The sequence below is a fragment of the Thermobia domestica genome, chromosome 10, assembly GCF_964235325.1.
Source record: "Thermobia domestica chromosome 10, izTheDome1.hap1.1, whole genome shotgun sequence".
NCBI lineage: Eukaryota > Metazoa > Arthropoda > Insecta > Zygentoma > Lepismatidae > Thermobia > Thermobia domestica.
Genome location: NC_137463.1, coordinates 267,552,446 through 267,573,081, shown reverse-complemented (window position 1 = coordinate 267,573,081; position 20,636 = coordinate 267,552,446). Strand labels below are relative to the sequence as shown.

Below are 20,636 nucleotides of genomic sequence, written 5' to 3'. Positions count from 1 at the left end.
CGCGGTCTTATTATCGTATATGGTTATATGGTCATATATATAGGTTCATTTCCTATCATAAGACGTGGGTACATTGATGCACCCTTTAAAATTGGGAGGAGGTATCTTGGCTCATCCACTCAGTTTTAGAAATTGTTTAATATAAGCATTTGGTATCATAGTACAGGTCTTCAATATGTACCACTATAAATTTGGATGGTCCACATCGTTCCCTTTCATGGGTAAAGAACTACCAAAAATCAAATTTCGGAGGTTATTGACCCCTTTGATAAGTATTTAGCACGTTATATGGGTATGTACAGCGGTTTATTACCTTTATATGTTTATGTTCCCTTTTAAATTTGGGAATTATCAAATAACAAAATACGGTAAACGTTTTCTAGGATCCATTGTAGATGTTGGTGTTCCTCTTATGGCCAAATATTCAAAATTTAAAGTTTATTGACCTATTTTTTGATACGGCTTTACTATTGAATGAGTACAGGATTTATTACTTTTTCATAAGACACATGTGAATTTGTGTACCAATCTTAAATTTTGGGAGGGGTGCATTTCTTATTGTCATATCAATAATTGGTAATTGTTCTTAAAATTGGATAGTATCTCATTCATTGGGTAAATCATTGTCAAATATTAGTATGATCACGTGATCAGTTATTGACCTATGATTGGGTTAGGAGTCCAGGACATTGGTACATTTAAACTTTGTAGGATAATTTGAGAATTGTCAAATGAAATTGCGTCATTGGTTTTGATTATTCCCACCTATGGACCAAATATAAACGTAAGCAATACGATGTACCACGTCATTGACCTTGATGAGGTAGTGTACAGGGATTCATTTCCTTTGTTGTGGTACTTCTTAAGTTTGAGTACACACTTGTAGAAAACAGTCACAAGGTGATGTAATCTGACACTGACAAAGTTATTGTTGATGCAATTTGATTGGTTGATCACTATATTTCGTGCAATCTGATTGGCTGATCACTATCTTTCGTGCAATCTGATTGGTTGATGATTTTCAAATCTTTGTTGCATTCAGTTTTAAGTTTTGTTTAGCATTTAAAAAGTTTTTGAAATTTTTGTTTGAAAATTTTTTGTTTGAAACTTTGGTTTGCAATTTTTTCGTTTGATATTTTTAGTTTGAAAATTTTTGTTTCAAAATTTTTGTTTGAACTTTTTGTTTCAAAATTTTTTTGTTTGAAAAACGTTTGTTTGAAATTTTTTGTTTGTAATATTTTTTGTTTTGAAATTTTTGTTTCAAAATTTTGTTTGAAGTTTTTTCGTTTGAAATTTTTTCGTTTCAAAACTGAAAATTTTTTCTTTGAAATTTTAGTTTTAAAAAAATTATTCGATTTTCTTCTGTTTAAAATTTTTTTCTTTGAACATTTTTGTTTCGAATTTTTTGGGGAAAATTTTGGTTTCAAATTTTTAAGTTTATGCACTCATTAGTGAAGAACCGGAACTGCTTAGAAGAAAGTTTGGTTTGAAATTTTTTCGTTTGATTTTTTTTTTTTTTGAAAATTTTTGTTTCGAAATTTTTGTTTGGAATTTTTGTTTCAAAGTTTGGTGGAGAACAAAAGCATTTTACAGAGAAAACACAAACTAAATGGACATGAAATATGGAAAATAGAATGAATGAGGATTCCTCCCTCCTGGACCGAAGGAAACTTCTGGAAGCGCTGGATCTCCGCGCCCCCAGGAAGGAGGTTGAGTGATGGTGTGTGAGTGCCTAGACCATTCTCGGTCTTTGACTGGTAAGGAACTCCGGATGCTCTGGGAGCGTGTGTGTTTTCTGACGGTGATGCAATGAGTGTTAAATCTAAAGCCGTGGGAATAAATATACACTAATATGTAATAGAATTAATCATATAAAATAATATCGCAAATTGTGACATGAAGACTCGGAAATAGAGCATCATCTCGAAGCCGCTTCGCGATTCGGTTACGATAGCGTGCGACTTTCGGTCCGTGTGTACGCGGTGGCGGGACACAACTGACCAGGGCTCGCACTAAGTGCTCCGAATGGGTCCTGGGCCTCATGCCGATACTCACGGTCCGTTTCTGATGTGTAGGACGAACCGAGATCAATGAATAATACAGCTACATTAACAAATACAGCCATAATCATAATTTAAAAAAAAAAAATCAGTGAACGAACTTCATCGTTATGACATTTAAGTGCATTATAGAAAAGTGGTGTGTTATTGAAGTGATGTGCAGTGTAGTGTTAGTGAAGTGATGTGTATATAGTGATTATTAACCACACAGGGAAAGCCGTGACACAGGAGAGGAACGCACATACAGGTGAAAATCATTAGGTGAGAAACCAAGATTAGGAAGAGAATAAGCAGTAAGCAGACACCGAAATTAACAGAATAGGATAACAGGAAATTTTTCGTGTTATTTAATAAACTCTTGAAATCAATAAGACAAAAATAGAAAATGTAGGTTTTGGAAATATTAAACAATTGTCAACTTACTATGACAATTAGGTAGCAGCTATATAGCAATCAAATTTTGTTAAATAATACGATAATAAAATTAGGTAGAAATTAGGTAGTAATTCAATTCTTGTTTAGTTAGTTAATATTGATTAGATAGCTCAAGTCCTTTTGTTTTTCTTTCCGTTTTTCCTTTTGTTTTGTAACGGAACTGAATGAAAAAAATGATTAAAATAGAATAAATGTTATCGATTAGTAAGAGAAACAGATAGCAAATGGGTGGACAACAGATAGAAACGTATATTCAGGCTTCATTAATGAAAAACGTTAGTAAGAATCAGGCAGTTTTGATTTTAATATTGATCTACACTTGACTGTAATTTTACAACGATGTTTCGACAACATCTGCCAGTAATTCATTGTTAATTACTAGTAATATTAACATTTTAAATTATTCCTTGTGTACTGTCATGGGTTCATTTTGGGACCCCAGAGATATTTGATGCAGTGTATCTCTTAAATGAACGTGCGTATCTAAACATCTGTTGTTGTATTCTCTCCCCTGTCTATGTTTAGTATATTGAACACAAAATATCGTTTCCTGTTATTTCGCTCTTATGTAAAAATAAATAAATAATAAATAATAAATAAAAAAATGATCGTTTACCACTGCGGTCGTAGAAGGATCCCAAGGTATGCCCATGTAAGTAATCAAATATTTCTTATTTTTGTTTCTATCTGGGTTTACATAATTCTTAATAGATACTGACTACTAATATACATAACTACTCTTAGTACATAACTGCTAATATATTTTTCCCGAAAATTACTTCATTATTGACTTAATAAGTTGGGTGTGTAGCGAAAAGAAAGTTTTCTTACATTACTCTATATTGTTTGTGATCTCGTCTCTTTCTTGCTAAGGTTACTATTTTTTTCCTGTGGGGGCGCAGTGGCTCAGTGATAGAGCGTTCACCTCCCGTGTTTGGGGTCCCTGGTTCGATCCCAGCTCGCGCCGTGTGAACTTTGTAGTGGACAAACATCGCGCTCGTGGGTTTTCTCGGGGTTCTCCCGTTTCCTACCACCTTCTTCATTCCACCATTTCACTCATCTCTCATCACCGTCTCCTTTAGCATAACCGGCATAGCCATGGGACGTAAATCTCAAAGATTTCATTCCATTTTTTTTTATTTTCTTCCTAAGATTACTATTTGAAGTGATAGATAATTTGAATGCTGCTTAGATTTTTGAATAGTTTGTGAGTAACGAAGTCTCTAGTTTCAAAGGGCTAAAGCCAGTTACATCAAACAACAATTCAAGAAGACGACATGACTTCAATACTTTGGGTTGTAGTTGCGCCTGTTACCTGGTGAGGAGGTAATCAAGTATTATTTTTCTATTTTGAATGATGTCAATGATGTCGAAAATGACAGTCTGAGTTAGAGTGGAATGTAATACAGTATTGTTTTGAATCTGTATATAAAGTTTTTGTACGAAACACAAATAATTACTTGTTGTTAATTGGAGTTACTAAGGGGCCTCACCGTACCTCCTATGCTATATTGTTCGCGGTAATATACACAAGGGTTATTGCTAAAATCAGCTGAAGTCTTGATATTCAGATGCAGAATTATGACAAGAAACCGATATACCCAGTGTATATTACCTTTTTTGAAGCATGACGATAGGATTTGCTTGAAGGTCACTCATATCAACTGATTTGCCCTTCTTCTTGACCTCTGGGAGCTTCTCCATCATCAGCCATCCAATGTGGGAGAAGAAAAATCCTCGGTTGGCGTTGTGAGGGTCAGCGTCTGTTTCGCTAAACTTGTGATGCGTCCGATGGTCCCTCACCCACTCGTAGATGCTATTCTGTGGAACGGAGCAAAGTTATTTGATAAATAACACAAGAAAAGTTAAACAGAACATTGAAGTTAAAATATGCTCTCTGTACTAGTGATGACCATTTTCCAATCGGAAAGTGATCGCACGGAGTCGTGAAGCTTGACCTAGATTTACCAATTTCAGTGTCCAATAGAACACGAGATTGTGTCCCGGTCGTCAACCTCAATCCATGGAAGTTTGTCATTGTCGTCTCTAACACTGTACGGACACGCAGAACATTTACTGAGGGTACAGTGTTGTCGAATTGCTGCTCAGTTTCGTTTTCTTCATTTTTATTATTATTGTTGTAGTTGTTTTATATTTTTGTTATTATTATTATTATTATTATTATTATTATTATTATTATTATTATTATTATTATTATTATTATTATTATTATTATTATTATTTCCGATTAATTCGAATAATTGTTAATGTTCGTGTTGTGCTTTTTCTCGCTCCTTCGTCATGTCTTCTAAATTTGGCAACACTGTTGGTGCCCTTCTGTTGTTTCAAGTTTTCTCAAATGTGCATTCTGGAGGCAGCTCCTCGAATCATGCCGAATTCTTCCGATGCAACACATGTGAGGCAAAGAAGTTCTACGATTGGCATACAGCCCAAGGTTCAGCAGTTCTCGCGGTCACTATAGGGCTCACACGGGTTTAACCTCACTATTCTGAAAGAGGCTCACACTCACAAATGCTAAAAAGGCTCACGCTAAATCAGATTCGTTCTCGTTTGAGCTCACTATCCTCAATGAGGTTCACGGTAGCTCAAAACTATACTCGATCGAGCTTGAGACGCCATCCTCAATGAGGCTCGCGCTAGGGTGATCTCTCTCTCATAACCTCATTGAGCTAGCACTTCTTAGCCTCCATCCCTGGCTCACTATCTACGTATAAAGTTCATGATCATACGAACTCGCGCTGAATTATTGAGCTGAAGAGCGATTAAGCTGAAGAGCTCGACGCCGATTGGGTGATGACAGGTGAAATTAAGAAAAAATCAGGACATAGAGTCACAACATCATACTAGAAAAATTCGAGAGGAAATAAGGATAGCTCTTCGAGAATTGAGAGAAAAAAAATTCTTCGCAAATTGAGACGAGATGATACTTCTACGAAAAAATGAGACAAGACAAGACAACCTTATTTTTTGTTTTGTGCGTAATAATGCTGAATATGTACGGAGCAGTCGCATGTAAAGTACGGAGAGTGACACGATTTATGATTTCCATTTTTGTTGTTAAAGTTGGGAGCCTCTGTTCGGAAAGCACTTTTCTGTTAATGTTGCACTCATAGACGCTTTGAATACATTGGCGGCAACAGAAGTACATTGACAATATAGAAAAAGAAACACTACGCTGTGGCAGTGGTTTCCAACATTTTTTGATTGACGACACACTCTACCTAGGCAGTCAATGTTCATGACATCACCACACCTTTTATTTTATTAATAATATAAATTATAAAAGTGTAAATCTCTAAGTTTCTATAAAATATTGACTTTGTGCACTACTAAGCATTGTTGCTGACACTGTGCATTACTAAGCATTGTTGCTGACACTGTGCACTACTAAGCATTGTCGCTGACACTATGCACTACTAAGCACTCTTGCTGACACTATGCACTACTAAGCATTGTGGCTGACACTGTGCATTACTAAGCATTGTTGTTGACACTGTGCACTACTAAGCATTGTTGCTGACATTGTGCACTACTAAGCATTGTTGCTGACACTGTGCACTACTAAGCATTGTTGCTGGCACTGTGCACTACTAAGCATTGTTGCTGTTGACTAGTACAGTCTGTCTCACAATAGATTTTAACTAATTATCAAATGCTTTATGATCCTTAAATTCTGATATTTCGCGAAACACCTTATGCGACTTCTAGCTACACCAGTGTGTCGCGACACATTGGTTGAGAACCACTGTGCTGTGGTAAATGTTAAAATGTGTATGACGAATATTTACAAAGTAGAGGAGAGTAGGAAGTTTCGGTATCTTAAATCTTTTCAACACACAATTTGTCGTTTGGTTTTCACATTAAAACGTTTTCTTCTCGATGACCCTCGTACATACATAAAAAGAAATAATAATAACACTGCTATACCATTACTTCCTCAATAGAACTTACTTTTAATGCATTTACTGAATATCTATAGGCCTACCAATTTATTTTCTTACATCAAAACAAAAAGCTAAATATTTTTTTAATAGCCTATACTTGAACACCAGCAAATGTTAATTATACTGTATGTACAGTACAATATAATAATAAGAAAACTATACGTAGTTTAACTGCATACTAATAATGATAATTTAAATATTATTTCTAGTAATTATTAAAGGTTTTTGAAGTGTTACCTGTCCAGCCATAGTAAAGGCAATCGCCAGCAAAATCTCAAGAGGCCATTTGGCTTTGTACGCTCTGTGCGCCCATAATCTGTGGCCGCCTGCGGTCACTCCTAGGCCAGAGAATATCATCAGGAATATGGCTGAAAACAAGAAAAGATATTTACCACGAAGTATTTCAGAAGTCAGAAACTCTGGCTGGAAGGATCTCAAGTTTCTTTTCATGCGCGGTCGGCTCCTTTAAGCTTAACGTTATAAGTACACTATAGTTTGTCTCTAAGTTCTCATCCATTTTCTAAACGTTACAGCTCTAAAACGTAACGGATAATCTATTTGAATACAACGTTTCCAGTTCGAAGCAGGGAGTCGTTTCAAGATTCGTTTGGATTGGCGCGAAATGTTAGTAATATGGAGAAGCGAGTCTAATTGAAATACAATCTCAATTACTGAAATTAATATGTTCACAAGATTGAGTTACATCTATCCTATATAACGCAACCTTTCATATTCACTTCCGTAACTGGGATTGAATTTCAATTATATTTTGCTGGCACATTAAGTATCTTAATACCGTGGTCAAGTTCAACAATGGGTGTCTCGTTACAAGGAGAAGCTAAGCACCTTAGCATAGAGACGTGGCAATGATCATGGAGCTAGAAAGATGGAACAAGCGCTACTCACAAGCTTTTGCACAACTGAACACAGACAAAAGCGAGCCTAATTGCTGCACCATGCGTAGTTTTTGAGATCTAGCATCAAACATATCAAAACATTTAAAATTTTCCAGGTTAGGACCATCGTCATGTACGTGCTTTCTTAGCATTTTTCCCATGTCCTCACTTTTTTATCCATGAGATATCAGTCCTGATTTTATTGCAACAGTTTATTCACATACATAATTACTTTGTGGCCTAAGCAGCAATTTTTAGCACTTTGCCCTCCTGAGATATTATGCCACAAAAATGGCATCAAAGTCACACACTTCAACTTTCGGATCCTCATAAATCTACGGTGCAAGCAGTATCATAGCTGTGGATATTTCTGCAAACTTTTTGCAAGCAATAGTATTCAGCACAAAGCTTATGAACTCCTCACTTTATGCCATTCAAAAATACAACCCCTTTAAATGTGTAATTTTCTGTACTTTTTCTGGTGAATTCATGTATTGGTTTGCAACCCTGCATATTTATTTGAAAGCAAGAGTATATATTCTTTGTGTACCACATCTCTCCTGTGAATATTCGTTTTTTCTTTGGTGTTTGTTTGATTCGTACGTCCTGAGCAACTGTAGACTTCGTAAATACTTTGCAAATGCAAAAAATGGCACTCCACCGACAACAAACATGGCCGCCATTCAGGAACACTTGTACATACGACAACGTGAATAGTGTTATTGACCTCATACACAAGGTTCGTCACACTCAAATTTTTATAATATTCGGAGATACTCGAACCACTTCGAGCCACTTCGAACCACTTCGAACCACCGGAGTCGAAACCATTCGTATGGATTGACCTAGCTATCTACATTAATCTTATCACACAACGTCTGTGATAGGAAGTCGATACTCAATAAACGAGATAAAATATGATAAGAAAAAGGAAAATTTTGTGTCAGTCGAGGGAAATATTCTAAACTAAACCTACGAACACTGCTTATATTGCTTGATTTTATCACTGCAGGATCAGTCAATGGGGCACACTATTGCACGACACTAATCAAACTGAAGTCCGTCATTTGACGCAAGAAATCAGGACTCTTTACTCTAGGGATTTTGTTCTTGGACGACAGTGTAAGACCCATACACAGCAAGAACACTGTAGAATACATTCGTCATTTGTGTTGAACCACTCGACCTACAACCCTGATCTTGTTCCATCAAACTTTCACATTTTTCCTGCGTTGAAGTCAGGACTATTGAGACACCAGTTTGGAAGCAACTAAGAGGTGTGAGGAACTTTCTTAAACCGCTGAGCACCATTTTATTGAAGCTGACTTGAAAGTACGACAAATGTGTCAATGTTGGTAGCGACTCTGTGGGAAAATAGCCAAAAGATTTTATTTTATTATGATATTCATTTCGTTTGTTTGTTTGTAATAACTTTCAATGTGAAAGCAGTGTCGAAGCTTACTTTCGGAATCTCTCTCGCACGAAAACACACAGTTTAATTGCTTAATTGATTTATTGGTATTTACGTTCTTCATCAGCAGTGAAACTACATTGGAAGAGATCTATAGTTTAAAGGGGCTTCAGAACCAATGTAGTGAGTTCGATGGGTCTCCACATCAAGAATCAAACCCGGGACCTCATACACCAAAAGATATGCGAGCAGCAACGAATACCACATAGTTTAAAAGTAAAACAATAGAGAAATTGAAGTACTTGTATTCTCACCCCAAATATTGGTGTAAGCTTTGGCAGTGTCGAACATCAAAGTGAGTCCCCAGACACCAAGGACATGGGCCATCCCAATGATGAAAACATTCACCCAAACAATCTTCTGGCAGCTGTAGTCAGTGCGTTTAGGTTCTTCAGGCTCCGGGAGAGGGGCGGCCTCTGTCGTGGCATTCTGTACTGGATTGACAGGACTGTTTGGTGGCATGGTCTATTTTAAACCTAGAAATATACATACATTTAAAAATTATTTAAATTATACATAAATTATACGTAAATTACAAAATTATACATAAATTTAAAGATTTAAAAAGTATTAAGATATATTTAAAAATATATATTAATATTAAGAGTAAATTCTCCTTTTTCTGTTTTATAGAAAAAACAAAGGAAAACGAATATTTATGAGGAAAAAAGGTGTTTGCTACTAAAATAATAATTCACAGTTTTTATTCAGCTGTTCTTATTTATTGTTTATTTATTATTCATGTATTCCATCTCGTACTCACCAGATGGTGTCGGCATTGCGTACCAACCCACGTCGCGTCGTGGGGACAGATGGGGAGTTATTTGAAAGAAAGAAGTTTCGAGCTCTGGTCCAGAAAGCCAGCACTAGCACTGAGGGAAGTACCTAATTAACCCTAAAACCAAGGATGCAATAAGCCGGCTGGCAGAATCTGAGCCCCAATGAATGTGGCGCCAGACGTTATTGTAGTTTAAATTTTAAAAAAAAAGAAGAAGAAGAAAGGCTATTAGTAGACCCTTACTATTTCAAGTGTGCCCCTTCTGGCGCTGCTGTCGATCTGTGTTTTCCCCTCACCTCCCGTGAAAGAGGAGGGAAAAGTTGCTGTGGCCGAGGTCATTCACTTCTTTTCCCTAAGCAAAGGGAGGGTTTCCTCCATAAGAGGGGTGGCGGGAGTGGGACCGAAGTATGTTTCGCATATATTTCGAGGGCACACTTGAAATAGTAAGGATTTAGCAAATTGTATCAGCTGTTTCTTTGTCTCATCCTAGTTGTAGAACACATTCTTTCAATGAAAGAACACATTTTTTTCTTTCAGTTTAACGTCCCACGATTATGCACTTTAGACTAAGAAAGACGATGACTAAAGCAAGTGAATGATGATGAAAGAATCGGTAGAATGAGAAAGTGGGAGGAAACGGACTAATCCTGAAAAACCCACGGGAACTGTGTTATCCTCCAAAAATTACTTGGCTTGAAATCAAGCAACAAACCCCACGTACATACCAGAAGTTAACGATCTACCATTCAGCCACCGAACCCCCTACTTTCAATGCAAAATCATATTTACTTATAAATATTTTATAGAACATCTATAGTAGAACATGATACGCGAGTCACTATTTCAATTCATGATTAATGATCATATAGTATGGTAATTTAATACATTTTTTCCATTATTCTAAATCGTTTAAGTAAAAATATTTGAGAAAGTAAATACGAGGAATATTGGACAACTTTATTCTGTAAAAATAGGGAGAAGTATGCCTTGCTAAATGACATAATTTTCTGCCTTGTTAACTTCTAATGAGTTAGACAATGGTTATCTTTTTCTTTTGTTTCTGCACTGTTATTAGTAGCACGCACAGCAGGTTCTGTAATTTCTGCGCTGTGGACAGGTCGGGGTCATTGCCAAGAACACCATTTAGCATAGTTTCAACTCAGTCCAGTATCAACTGGCCAGACAGGTTCAAGTCTTCATGTCACGATCACAAATGGTTGCTTTACGTGTTTTATCAACTTATGCAACAGTCCAGTGTATTTAGATAAAACAACTACTTTTTACAATGTATTATGACCATGTATTCTTGCAGAATAAGAATAATAGAGTGTGCCAATACACTTATTTTGTGGGCCAATAATTTAGTCAATTTTCTTCTCTTGATTTCACTCCTTTGAGTTGTAATGCTATTATTCTTACTTTTACCATCTTAAATACTAATAAGAGTATACTCTTGGCTATTCGTTTTGTGGTCTTCCTTTCTTTTTATGCCTCTTTCTATTTCTTTCTCTCTCGTTTTTTTTGCGATGATAAATTACACTGTTGTAACACTTTTTTTTTTCTTATCTCGGAAACTATTCATCAGCTTTCACCCTCACCCCTATCATTTTGTTAAGAGGCCTCATCCCGGCGAAATTAAAATACCGCTAATTTTACAGTAATTATGTGATATCTTCAAATAGATAAAAGATAATTGAAATGTGGAACAAGAGCGCCCTAGACAATATTATTTTGCATGAGGTACCGTTATCACAAGTCACCCAGTAATTTTCTGTTATCAGCCGTTTAGAAACGCGAAAATAACTGCCGATTTTCAAAATGGCTCGAAATCGAAAGCAGATAAGTGAGTCGTAATAACGGTATCCCATGTAAAATGATATTGTTTAGGACGCTCTTGTTCCACATTTCGATTATCTTATATATTTGAATATATCACATAATTACTGTAAAATTAGCGGTATTTTAATTTCGCCGGGATGAGGCCTCTTAAGCTTAATAAGATGTATCCATTGTTATATTTAGTAGTAAAAACATCTAATTTTTGTGCCTCTGCATCCCTGGCTCAGAGGCCATGGTTCCTGCCCAGGGGTCATGGCCAGAAGTGCATAAGACAACTGCTCTAAATTTTGGAAGGGTACCTTGGCTCACCCCCTAAATTCTGGGTGGGGTACCAAAGACCACCCACCTTAAATTTTGAAAATTGCCAAAGCTAAAAATTTGGTATGGTAGTATATGACAAGGTGTTTGTACCTCTGTAAGTTTGGGTGGTTTATCTCGTTCCGTTTTATGGGGGAAAAATCTGATCTTTGGACATTCCTTTTTCGTTAAACTCTAAGAATTTTATGGAATTGATAATACTAACTTTCTAGGGCGTTTCAAATTGTTTTCTGCTTCTTAGAGCTTTGTTTGTTACAATAAGTGTATCTTATAAGGTTGAACGTTAGGACGTATAACGTTACACACGATAACTCTTGGAAATGAAAGCGAATTTTAAAATTATGTTTCTTTTTCTTTCTTTGGAATAAATAACCAGAGCAGTTATCCCCGCCGAGTACTTTAATGAAGTCAATCTATCACCATATTAACGGCTAACGGTGATTGTAACGGTGGCTATCCATATTAAGCATTTCTACTATTGAAACAAAGGTATATACTTGGGTGCGCGCTAAAAATGGCAGGCGGAAAAAAATGGCAGGAAGGAAAAACAATATGTGTACATGTAACATATACAAGTATGAAAGCATTTTCATGACATTTAACCGGCTGTCCTTTCTGAAGTATCTGTTTGGTTTATTGCAACATCACCTCGATTTCAGTTACCTAGGTAAATGTAGTAAGGGTCCCGAGAGGAGAAATAGCTATAACGATTACCTATACATTGCTTCAACGGTTGTATCTGACTTTGAAGAAGCAGTTTACAACACAGTTTGAAATAAACTTGGACATGATGTTTCTAAAGAAGGATGTGTCTTCTATCTACGACAAAGTACTTATCGTAAAATTCAAGAATAGGGTTTGTCAGGACTTTTATAATAAAGATGTAGAGTTTTCTATGTTCTGCAACTAAATTGATTCACTGGCATTTCTTTCATGTGAAGATGTGTTACAAGACATGGAATACTTCAAACAGATAGCTCCTTCAGAAGCAGAAGAGCTCATTCATTATTTTGATTCAATATATGTATCTGATTCATACAGGAGAATAGAAGGGGAAGAAACGTCGAAAGAAAGACGCATTCAGCCACAGTTTCCTCCCCAAAACTAGAACGTGCATCAGATACTCTTGGAGAGAACCCACGCACAAATAATTTATACAAGGGTTGAACAATAGGTTTTCCCGATTTGCTGGGTACAACCATCCAATAATATGGAAGTTGGTTGAGTGCTTGCAACAGGACTGCGCGGCAGTGGAGATAGTGATCCTGCAGTGTGACAGGGGGCAAGTGCCGAATAAGAAGACAAAGCGAGTGTATGTTGGTTTGCAGAACAGGCTGAGGGATTTGTGTTTAGATTACATTGACAGAAAAACTCTGTTGAAGACTTCTTACGTACAGTTGCTCACAATTTGAGATTTTAAACATGGTATAGTACAAGGTGGTTATTATTGTTGCATGTACGAGTAATTTACGAGGCTATAGTACAACGAAGCTAACTGTAGATTTGCATTATACGAAATTGGACAATACAAAATTATATAGACCCTAATAATGTAGTTATTGTTATTGGATATAAGTTATTCTGTATGGAGTATTGGGAATGTGACTACCTAATTTGCATTATAAAAATAATAACATTGTGGTTACTGTTGTTTCACGTAAATTATGTCCTGTATACAGTAAACATCAATTCAGGAATAATAGAAAATTAAATAAAAGAAGTACCAGAATTTTCGTTTGACAAGTTGCGTACTATAGTCAATTTGTTTCTCGAATATTCCAGTACTAATAATTTGTCTGCAAGGCTCGATATTCTTATATGCAGGAGGTAAGTTTCAGTAATATACAGTATTTGAAAATGTTTTCTTACGTGTTTACATATTGTTTCTCCTTCCTGACAGTTTTTCCTCCCTGCCATTTTTTCGCTTGCCATTTCTTCTGAATTTCATTTTTTCCGCTCTAAATACTACCCCGCTATTTTATCCGCATGCCATTTTTACAGTGGATCGTATACTTGTATAATGTCAGAAATTACACATCGCGCCGTTAGATGACAGCAGACATCCTACAGCGGTTGGCATCTACCGGACGAAATCGACATTTCAAAGCCTAATCGTTCTCACTGTTTTAAGAGTTGAGTTGAGTTGATTTTGAGTTTAATGACCCTTTCAGTAGCAAGGCTATATGAGACGGGGCCTACTGGTTAACGTGGAACCCGAATCACATGAGCTCCCGCCGGGAATCGAACCCGTGTCTCTCACGAAAAAGGCACGTAATTCACCATTTATTCTTTTGCTTGTTTTTCATAAATGAAAGGAGATAATGAAATGCAACTTACCGCAGATATAGATAATGTTATTTTACAACAGAAAATATGAACCTGAAGAATTTTTAGCGTTGCCATCCACAGAAATTACAGTGTTGCCAGAGTAACAATTTCCCCAAAATCTAAGTTAAGGCAGTGACTACAGGAACGAACTCAACTGCATTTGATTACGTATCACCATTTTTTAAATAATAGTTGTATTTCGTTTGTAATAAACAAAATAGTTTTAACATACAGTTATTAAAATTGAATTGAGTTGATTTTGAGTTTAACTTAAATAATAATGTTATTTAAAAAGTAGTTCACAAGAAACAAAACAACATGATATGTGATCAAATGCATTTGAGCTCGTTCCTCTGGTTGCTACCTTAACTTAGATTTTGGGGGAAATGTTATTCTGGCAACACTGTAATTTCTATGGATGGCAACACTGAAAATTCTTCAGGTTCATATTTTCTGTTGTAGAATAACATTATCGATGTTTGTGGTAAATTGCATTTCATTATGTCCTTTCACTTATGAAAAACAAACGAAAGAAAAATGGTAAATTTTGTATTATTTTTAGTATGGCAGGCTTTTAAGCAGAGTTTATTATTTTCATCCTTTTTTATTATTATTATCCGCTTTTAGGAGCTTTTAATGTTATAATTTTTTTAAAATTGTTCAGCTGATTGTCAAAACGTTGCCATTTTGTGCTGAAGTGAAGTGTTGTCCGGTCCGAAGAATTGGTACCTTAGTTTTTGACTGAAAGTGGACTATCGTGTCGTGAGGACGCGAAAGTTTCCATTTTTCTTCTTCTTCTGAATAACCAAGAGATCTTTACGTGAAATGAGAAAACGTTTCAGAATTCATTGCGTCAAAAAAAGTATAACCTTTCATTTCTCTCACTTTCTTATGGGCGTGTACTGGAACTTTTTTCATATATTTTCGTATGACAAGATCTTTTTCTCTTGCATAATAATGTGATTCTCACCTTTTACATCTCTTACAGCCGGAAATGATGACGTCAACACTTTCACTCTTTCGATTCAAGGTTACATCTTTTATTTTCTTCTTCACTCCTCCTTCATAAGACACACTTCTTTGGTTCTTACATCAGAATTATGCCAGTGTTGCCAGCCACGCCCAGGAATCGCAAACGTACAGAAATTTCCCCTTCTTGTAAGGTCAAATTCTTTCAACGTGTGCATTACGTATGGTTTTTGGTTTTGAAAAAATATATGAAATCTCTATGTTCTACGTCCCACTATTATGCCGGCTAGGATAAAGGTGATGACGGTGATAATGAAAAATGAATGGATGGGAGGAAATAGGAGAACCCCGAGAAAAGACACGCATACGGTGTTCGTCCACCACAAAGCTCACTTGGCGCGAGCTGAGATCGAACCAACTACCCCCATGCACCTGTGTATCTTAATCAGTGAGAATATGCTATATAATGGATCAACGTGTGATAGCTTCACGCCTTCTCATTTTGTTGTTATTGTTGTTTAATTTTTCACTGGAATGGTCCCAGGTTCAATTCCCTGGTGGACTCGGTCTATTTTCAACTTAGCCATTCCGAATGAGTTTTTCTCTGGGTTCTCCTCATTACACAAGGGAAATGACGCGATGGTACACTCATGTCCAAAATTATTGTTGCATGTCTATAAATATGTTGCTGTAGGAATATAATTTGATAATGAATTTGCCCGGTATTTCTTATAATGTTAGTATGTGTATAATCGGCAAAGACATGTATGTGGTAAATTTCATGTCAAAAGAACAGTAAATAAGAAGAATAAAACGAAAATAAAACTTTCTTGTCCATTTAGCTACATTTTGTTTTACTCATTCTAGTTTTCGTATTTATAATTCTTTTCCTATTAAATTTACCACAAATATACATTTCCCGATTATGCACGTAGTATCGGTATTAAAAGTACTCTGCAAAATTATTATCAAATTATATTCTTACAAGAAGACAGTTATAGATATACGACAATCATTTTGGACATGAGTGTACCTAACATAATAATAGTTCCAGGTCGCTTCCTTCCTTCTCCATTCCTTTTTGCCGGGGGTGTTATCACCGAGGGACATCATTCCCTCATATTTGAGACGAGCCATGGCCTTAGATGCCGAAAGTAGGGGTGTTCGGAATTCGATTTCGTATTCCGGAATTCGGAATTCATCTAATTCCGGAATGTTCCGAAATTCCGGAACGTTTCGAAATTCCGGAATGTTCCGAAATTCCGGAACGTTTCGAAATTCCGGAATGTTCCGAAATTCCGGAACGTTTCGAAGTTCCGGAATGTTCCGCAAATTCCGTAACATTCCAAAAGTTTGGAATTGTGGAATGCTCAAAAGTATGAATTTCGGAATTGTTTTCAAGACTGAAATTTTGAAGCTCACTGTTGATTCTGGAATCATAATATTAATATTAGTTCGAAGTTTGAATATAAAAGTTCGAAACAGTCCTGAGGCAATGGTTCTCAAACATTATTACAAGGCTTTAATCCCACAAATTTACTCGCAAATACTTTCTCGTTTTCACTATGGTATCTATGGAATATAGTAGCAACATGTCTTAAACAGTTATGCATTCTCGTATTTACACTTATTGGAATAAAGTACAGCATTTTATCTTTATCTTTTACATTTTTTTCAATCATTGCCATTTTGTATTTTGAAGTACCAACAAGGAAACAATTTACATGTTTGGCATTTTAATTCCAAAATATTTGTTTTACTATTAAGCAAACAATACAAGAGCACACGAAACATTTGTAGTCATGTCATTTGGAATTATATTAATGAACTTTTAATCTAAAGTACAAGGAGTACACATGAGTAATACATAATTGTGAAAATTTTGACAACTGAAACCCTGAAATGGTATAACTGATGCTACCTGAGACGTCATCAAATAATGCAACAAAAATGTAAATGTAAATTACTATTGAAAGAAAAAGCAAAATTTCTGTGCTAGAAAATAATATTGTTAGAGAACAATGATGTTGATAAAATATTATAAGGGCATGTATTAAATGTCAATTTTCATATAAATGCCCAGATGATTTTTTTTAAAAAAATTAGGGGAAAGTAGACTTTAGACGATAGTAGACAAGGCCATTATGTATGCAAAATTAGAAGACACGCATTCAAATTATTTCCTGTAATAAAAATTAGAATTCAACTTTCCATGGTAGATTGCACATGTTCTATCTCCGAACAAGGTGAAATACGTGCAATTTACTATGGAAAGTTGAATGTTAATTATTATTACACGAAATAATTTGAACGCATGACTCTTAGCATGCAAGATTGCATAGAAAATTGCATCGCATAAAATGGGCTTTATGGACTTTTAACTTAACAAACTTCTTTTATCTCATTGATCTTTTTTATCTGATTTATTTGAGAAATCAGGAGAAAGAAAGTTTTCGCCAACTTTTCTACTCAAGGAAATTAAGACATCAATTTTTGTAAAAATCAATTTACGCGAAGTACGAATAGTTTTTGATGCAAATTCATTATTTCGTAAGAGCGAAATATGAACATTAGGCTAATACTTTTAATGTGAATATTAACATTTACGAAATGATTTCTTTCATTTTTAACTCTTACCATCGCTACTCACAATTTCGGGTATACTAATTGAACATTTACCTTTCTTGTTGTTAGTTAGTCATTGGTGCAGACCCTTTCATCTGAATGCATAACTACCCTTCATATTGCAGCTTTGTATGAAAATGTACATATTCTGTTGGCTTGTATCGATGTAATTGTTTAAAGAAAGTAACATGTTTTTACATCAGAATTTCACAACATTGATAATATATTGGTGATTAATACAATTTCTCAACGTCTTTCCTTGATTTCAGCTCACTCTGCCTTTTACCTACTACGTGCCTCATTGTCCATGCCAAGGCTGCTATACTTTCTTCGTTGTGCTCCTTCTTGGCGGGATGCTGATCTACTGGAATGCTATGACAACACCTTGAAAACCGGTCTAGAATCTATCCTGAATTGTTCACTCAACAATAACTCTTGGTTGCAGGCGTCCCTTCCTGTTAACCACGGAGGTCTCGGCATTCGTCGCGCCATGGATCTGGCTATTTCATCCTTCCTGTCTTCATTCTATGGCGCTAAGCCATTAATTGAGACCATTCTCCAACAAGATCTTAGCCTAGTATCGGATTCGGATGTCAACGATAGCATTGCTAAGTGGTCATCTATAGTGGGATCAGATCCACCTGACCTTGATAAGAGAGGACTACAATCCTCTTGGGACGATCCTGTTATAAGTCATCACTTTTCAGCTCTACTTCAGTCATCCGATAACCCAGAAGATAAGGCCAGACTTCTAGCTACATCATCTCCAGAAGCAGGCGCTTGGCTTCATGCTATCCCGTCACCTTCTTTAGGATTACATCTTCCCAATGACAGTTTTCGAATTGCCAGTGCACTGCGTTTGGGAGCAGATGTTTGCGAGCAACACAGATGTCCTGCCTGTAGAAGTGTCGTAGACAAGAAGGGCCTCCTTCATGGACTCTCCTGTGCCAATAGTGCGGGCAGATATTCACGCCACTCCAGCGTCAACGACATTATCATGAGGGCACTAATTTCAGCAGGCGTTCCTTCTATATGTGAACCGTTGGGATGCAGTCGTGCAGACGGCAAGAGGCCAGATGGTATGACCCTAATACCGTGGAAGAAAGGAAAAGCACTTCTATGGGATTTTACTTGTTCTGACACCTTCGCCCCTTCAAATTTACATTCTTCCTCAGCACAAGCTGGCAACGTGGCTGCTCGCCGAGAAGCAGAAAAACGCAGGAAGTATAGCAATTTACTCGACAAATATAATTTTGTCGCTATAGCTATTGAATCGGGTGGTTCATGGGGTCTCGAAGGCCTTAACTTTATAAAAGAAGTTGGTCACCGCATTTCTTTATCGTCAGGAGATGCTAGAGCAACCTCTTTTCTACTGCAACGCATCAGCATGGCAGTACAAAGAGGGAACGTTGCATCAGTTTTAGGAACGCTACCCTCTGGTAAGGAACTGGAGGAGATCTTTTGTCTGTAATCTCGGCGAAGTTTGAGGATGCTGTTGCGAGGCTTATGTTATCAAAATTATATTTGAATTTTAAGTACCTTTCCAATATGTATGTTTGTTTCTTTGTTGAAGTCTATTGTTCTTTTCAGCACCGTGGCTACATGTGACGAAAACCTATAGTAAAATATAGAATCCGAACAAATGCATATATATATATATATATATATATATATATATATATATATATATATATATATATATATATATATATATATATATATATATATATATATATATATATATAACTGGTGTAACATGGTTCTGTCTGGGACCAGTTTACTCCTAATTTTATGCACACCATTTACGAGTCACAAAATTCTCTCTAACTTATTCAATAGTATCAGCTACAGGAAACAAAACATTCTAATAACGTGCACAGCCTACAATAATTTCATGTATCCGAAATGAAAAGCAATAATAAATGTATAACTTGTTAAGAAAAAAAAAATTTCTCAACAAACCAATTTTAAATGTTTTTCACTCACACAATTCATTTATCACCTTGCATAAAATTTTGATTAGTAGAGTTAGAACTAATCTTCATACGTAGGTTCCAATGCTTAGTATTTAACTGATAGACACCTTTATTTAGTTAGTTATTCAAATAAGTGTCGCAGGACAAGAAACGAGTAGCGCGTACATGTGAATAATTATAAGATATTATGTAAAGTTTGCACCTCTATTCGATTTACTCTCATGTACATTTTGACAAGTTATGCAAATAATGCTTGATAAAGCTTTCATTTAAAAAAAACAGCAGTAACATGATGATTATAGAAGTTACAAAAAACATTAAACAGTAATCCCTTGTTCGAAGAAATTTTTTGCTGTTTGCAGCATGCAGTATACTAAATACAATACAAGCGATGCATTAATAATTTTAGCTTTGCGTGATTTGAACCTGAAAATATGAAATACTGATTCTAGTTTCCAAAAAGTTCATGTAACATCAATAATGCATATTTTTACATAATACGGACAGCAGCATAATAATTGCACATTTTTATTTCAGACTATCCTATCCCTTTAATTACTGAAAATCGTATTTTCTTTTAAATGATTCTCTGCCCCTCCTTCAGGTACTTATACTTAACAATGGCCATACATCAAAAGATATGCAGTTCAATTTCTTGTTAGGGTTGCCTCGTATAAATGGAAAAGGTACAGTCGGTATTCATTTAAAAAAGAATATACAAAGTGGTTTATAAAAAAGGTGTTTCTCGGAAGATAAACTAAACTAAAGGGAAGAACTAGCTCGAATTTCTGTGTTCCGACTTCTGCAACAAAATCACGGAATTGACACTGAATCACTTATGATTGAGACTTTATGGATAACCAGACAAAGTTCCAAATCTTATGCGCAATCGTTCACAGTGAACGGATCTAGAGAATGAAACAAACCAGTTGCCGTGGATCAAAACTCCTTCCTTCAGCACAGCGGAATCAATATC

At 35.9% G+C, this 20,636-nt stretch overlaps 1 protein-coding gene across 1 annotated transcript in view; it reads right to left on the bottom strand.

Annotated features, from left to right (window-relative positions):
• Positions 1–20,636, bottom strand: part of LOC145663202 (acyl-CoA Delta-9 desaturase-like) — a 66,268-nt gene that overhangs the window by 8,738 nt on the left and 36,894 nt on the right. Inside the window, exons 2-4 of the mRNA XM_081729552.1 lie at positions 9,082–9,303; positions 6,698–6,828; positions 4,111–4,316 (exon numbers count right to left, since the gene is read on the bottom strand). Of these exons, the coding sequence (XP_081585678.1) occupies positions 4,111–4,316; positions 6,698–6,828; positions 9,082–9,289 (545 nt within the window). The 5' untranslated portion in view covers positions 9,290–9,303. The remainder of the gene's footprint in view (positions 1–4,110; positions 4,317–6,697; positions 6,829–9,081; positions 9,304–20,636) is intronic.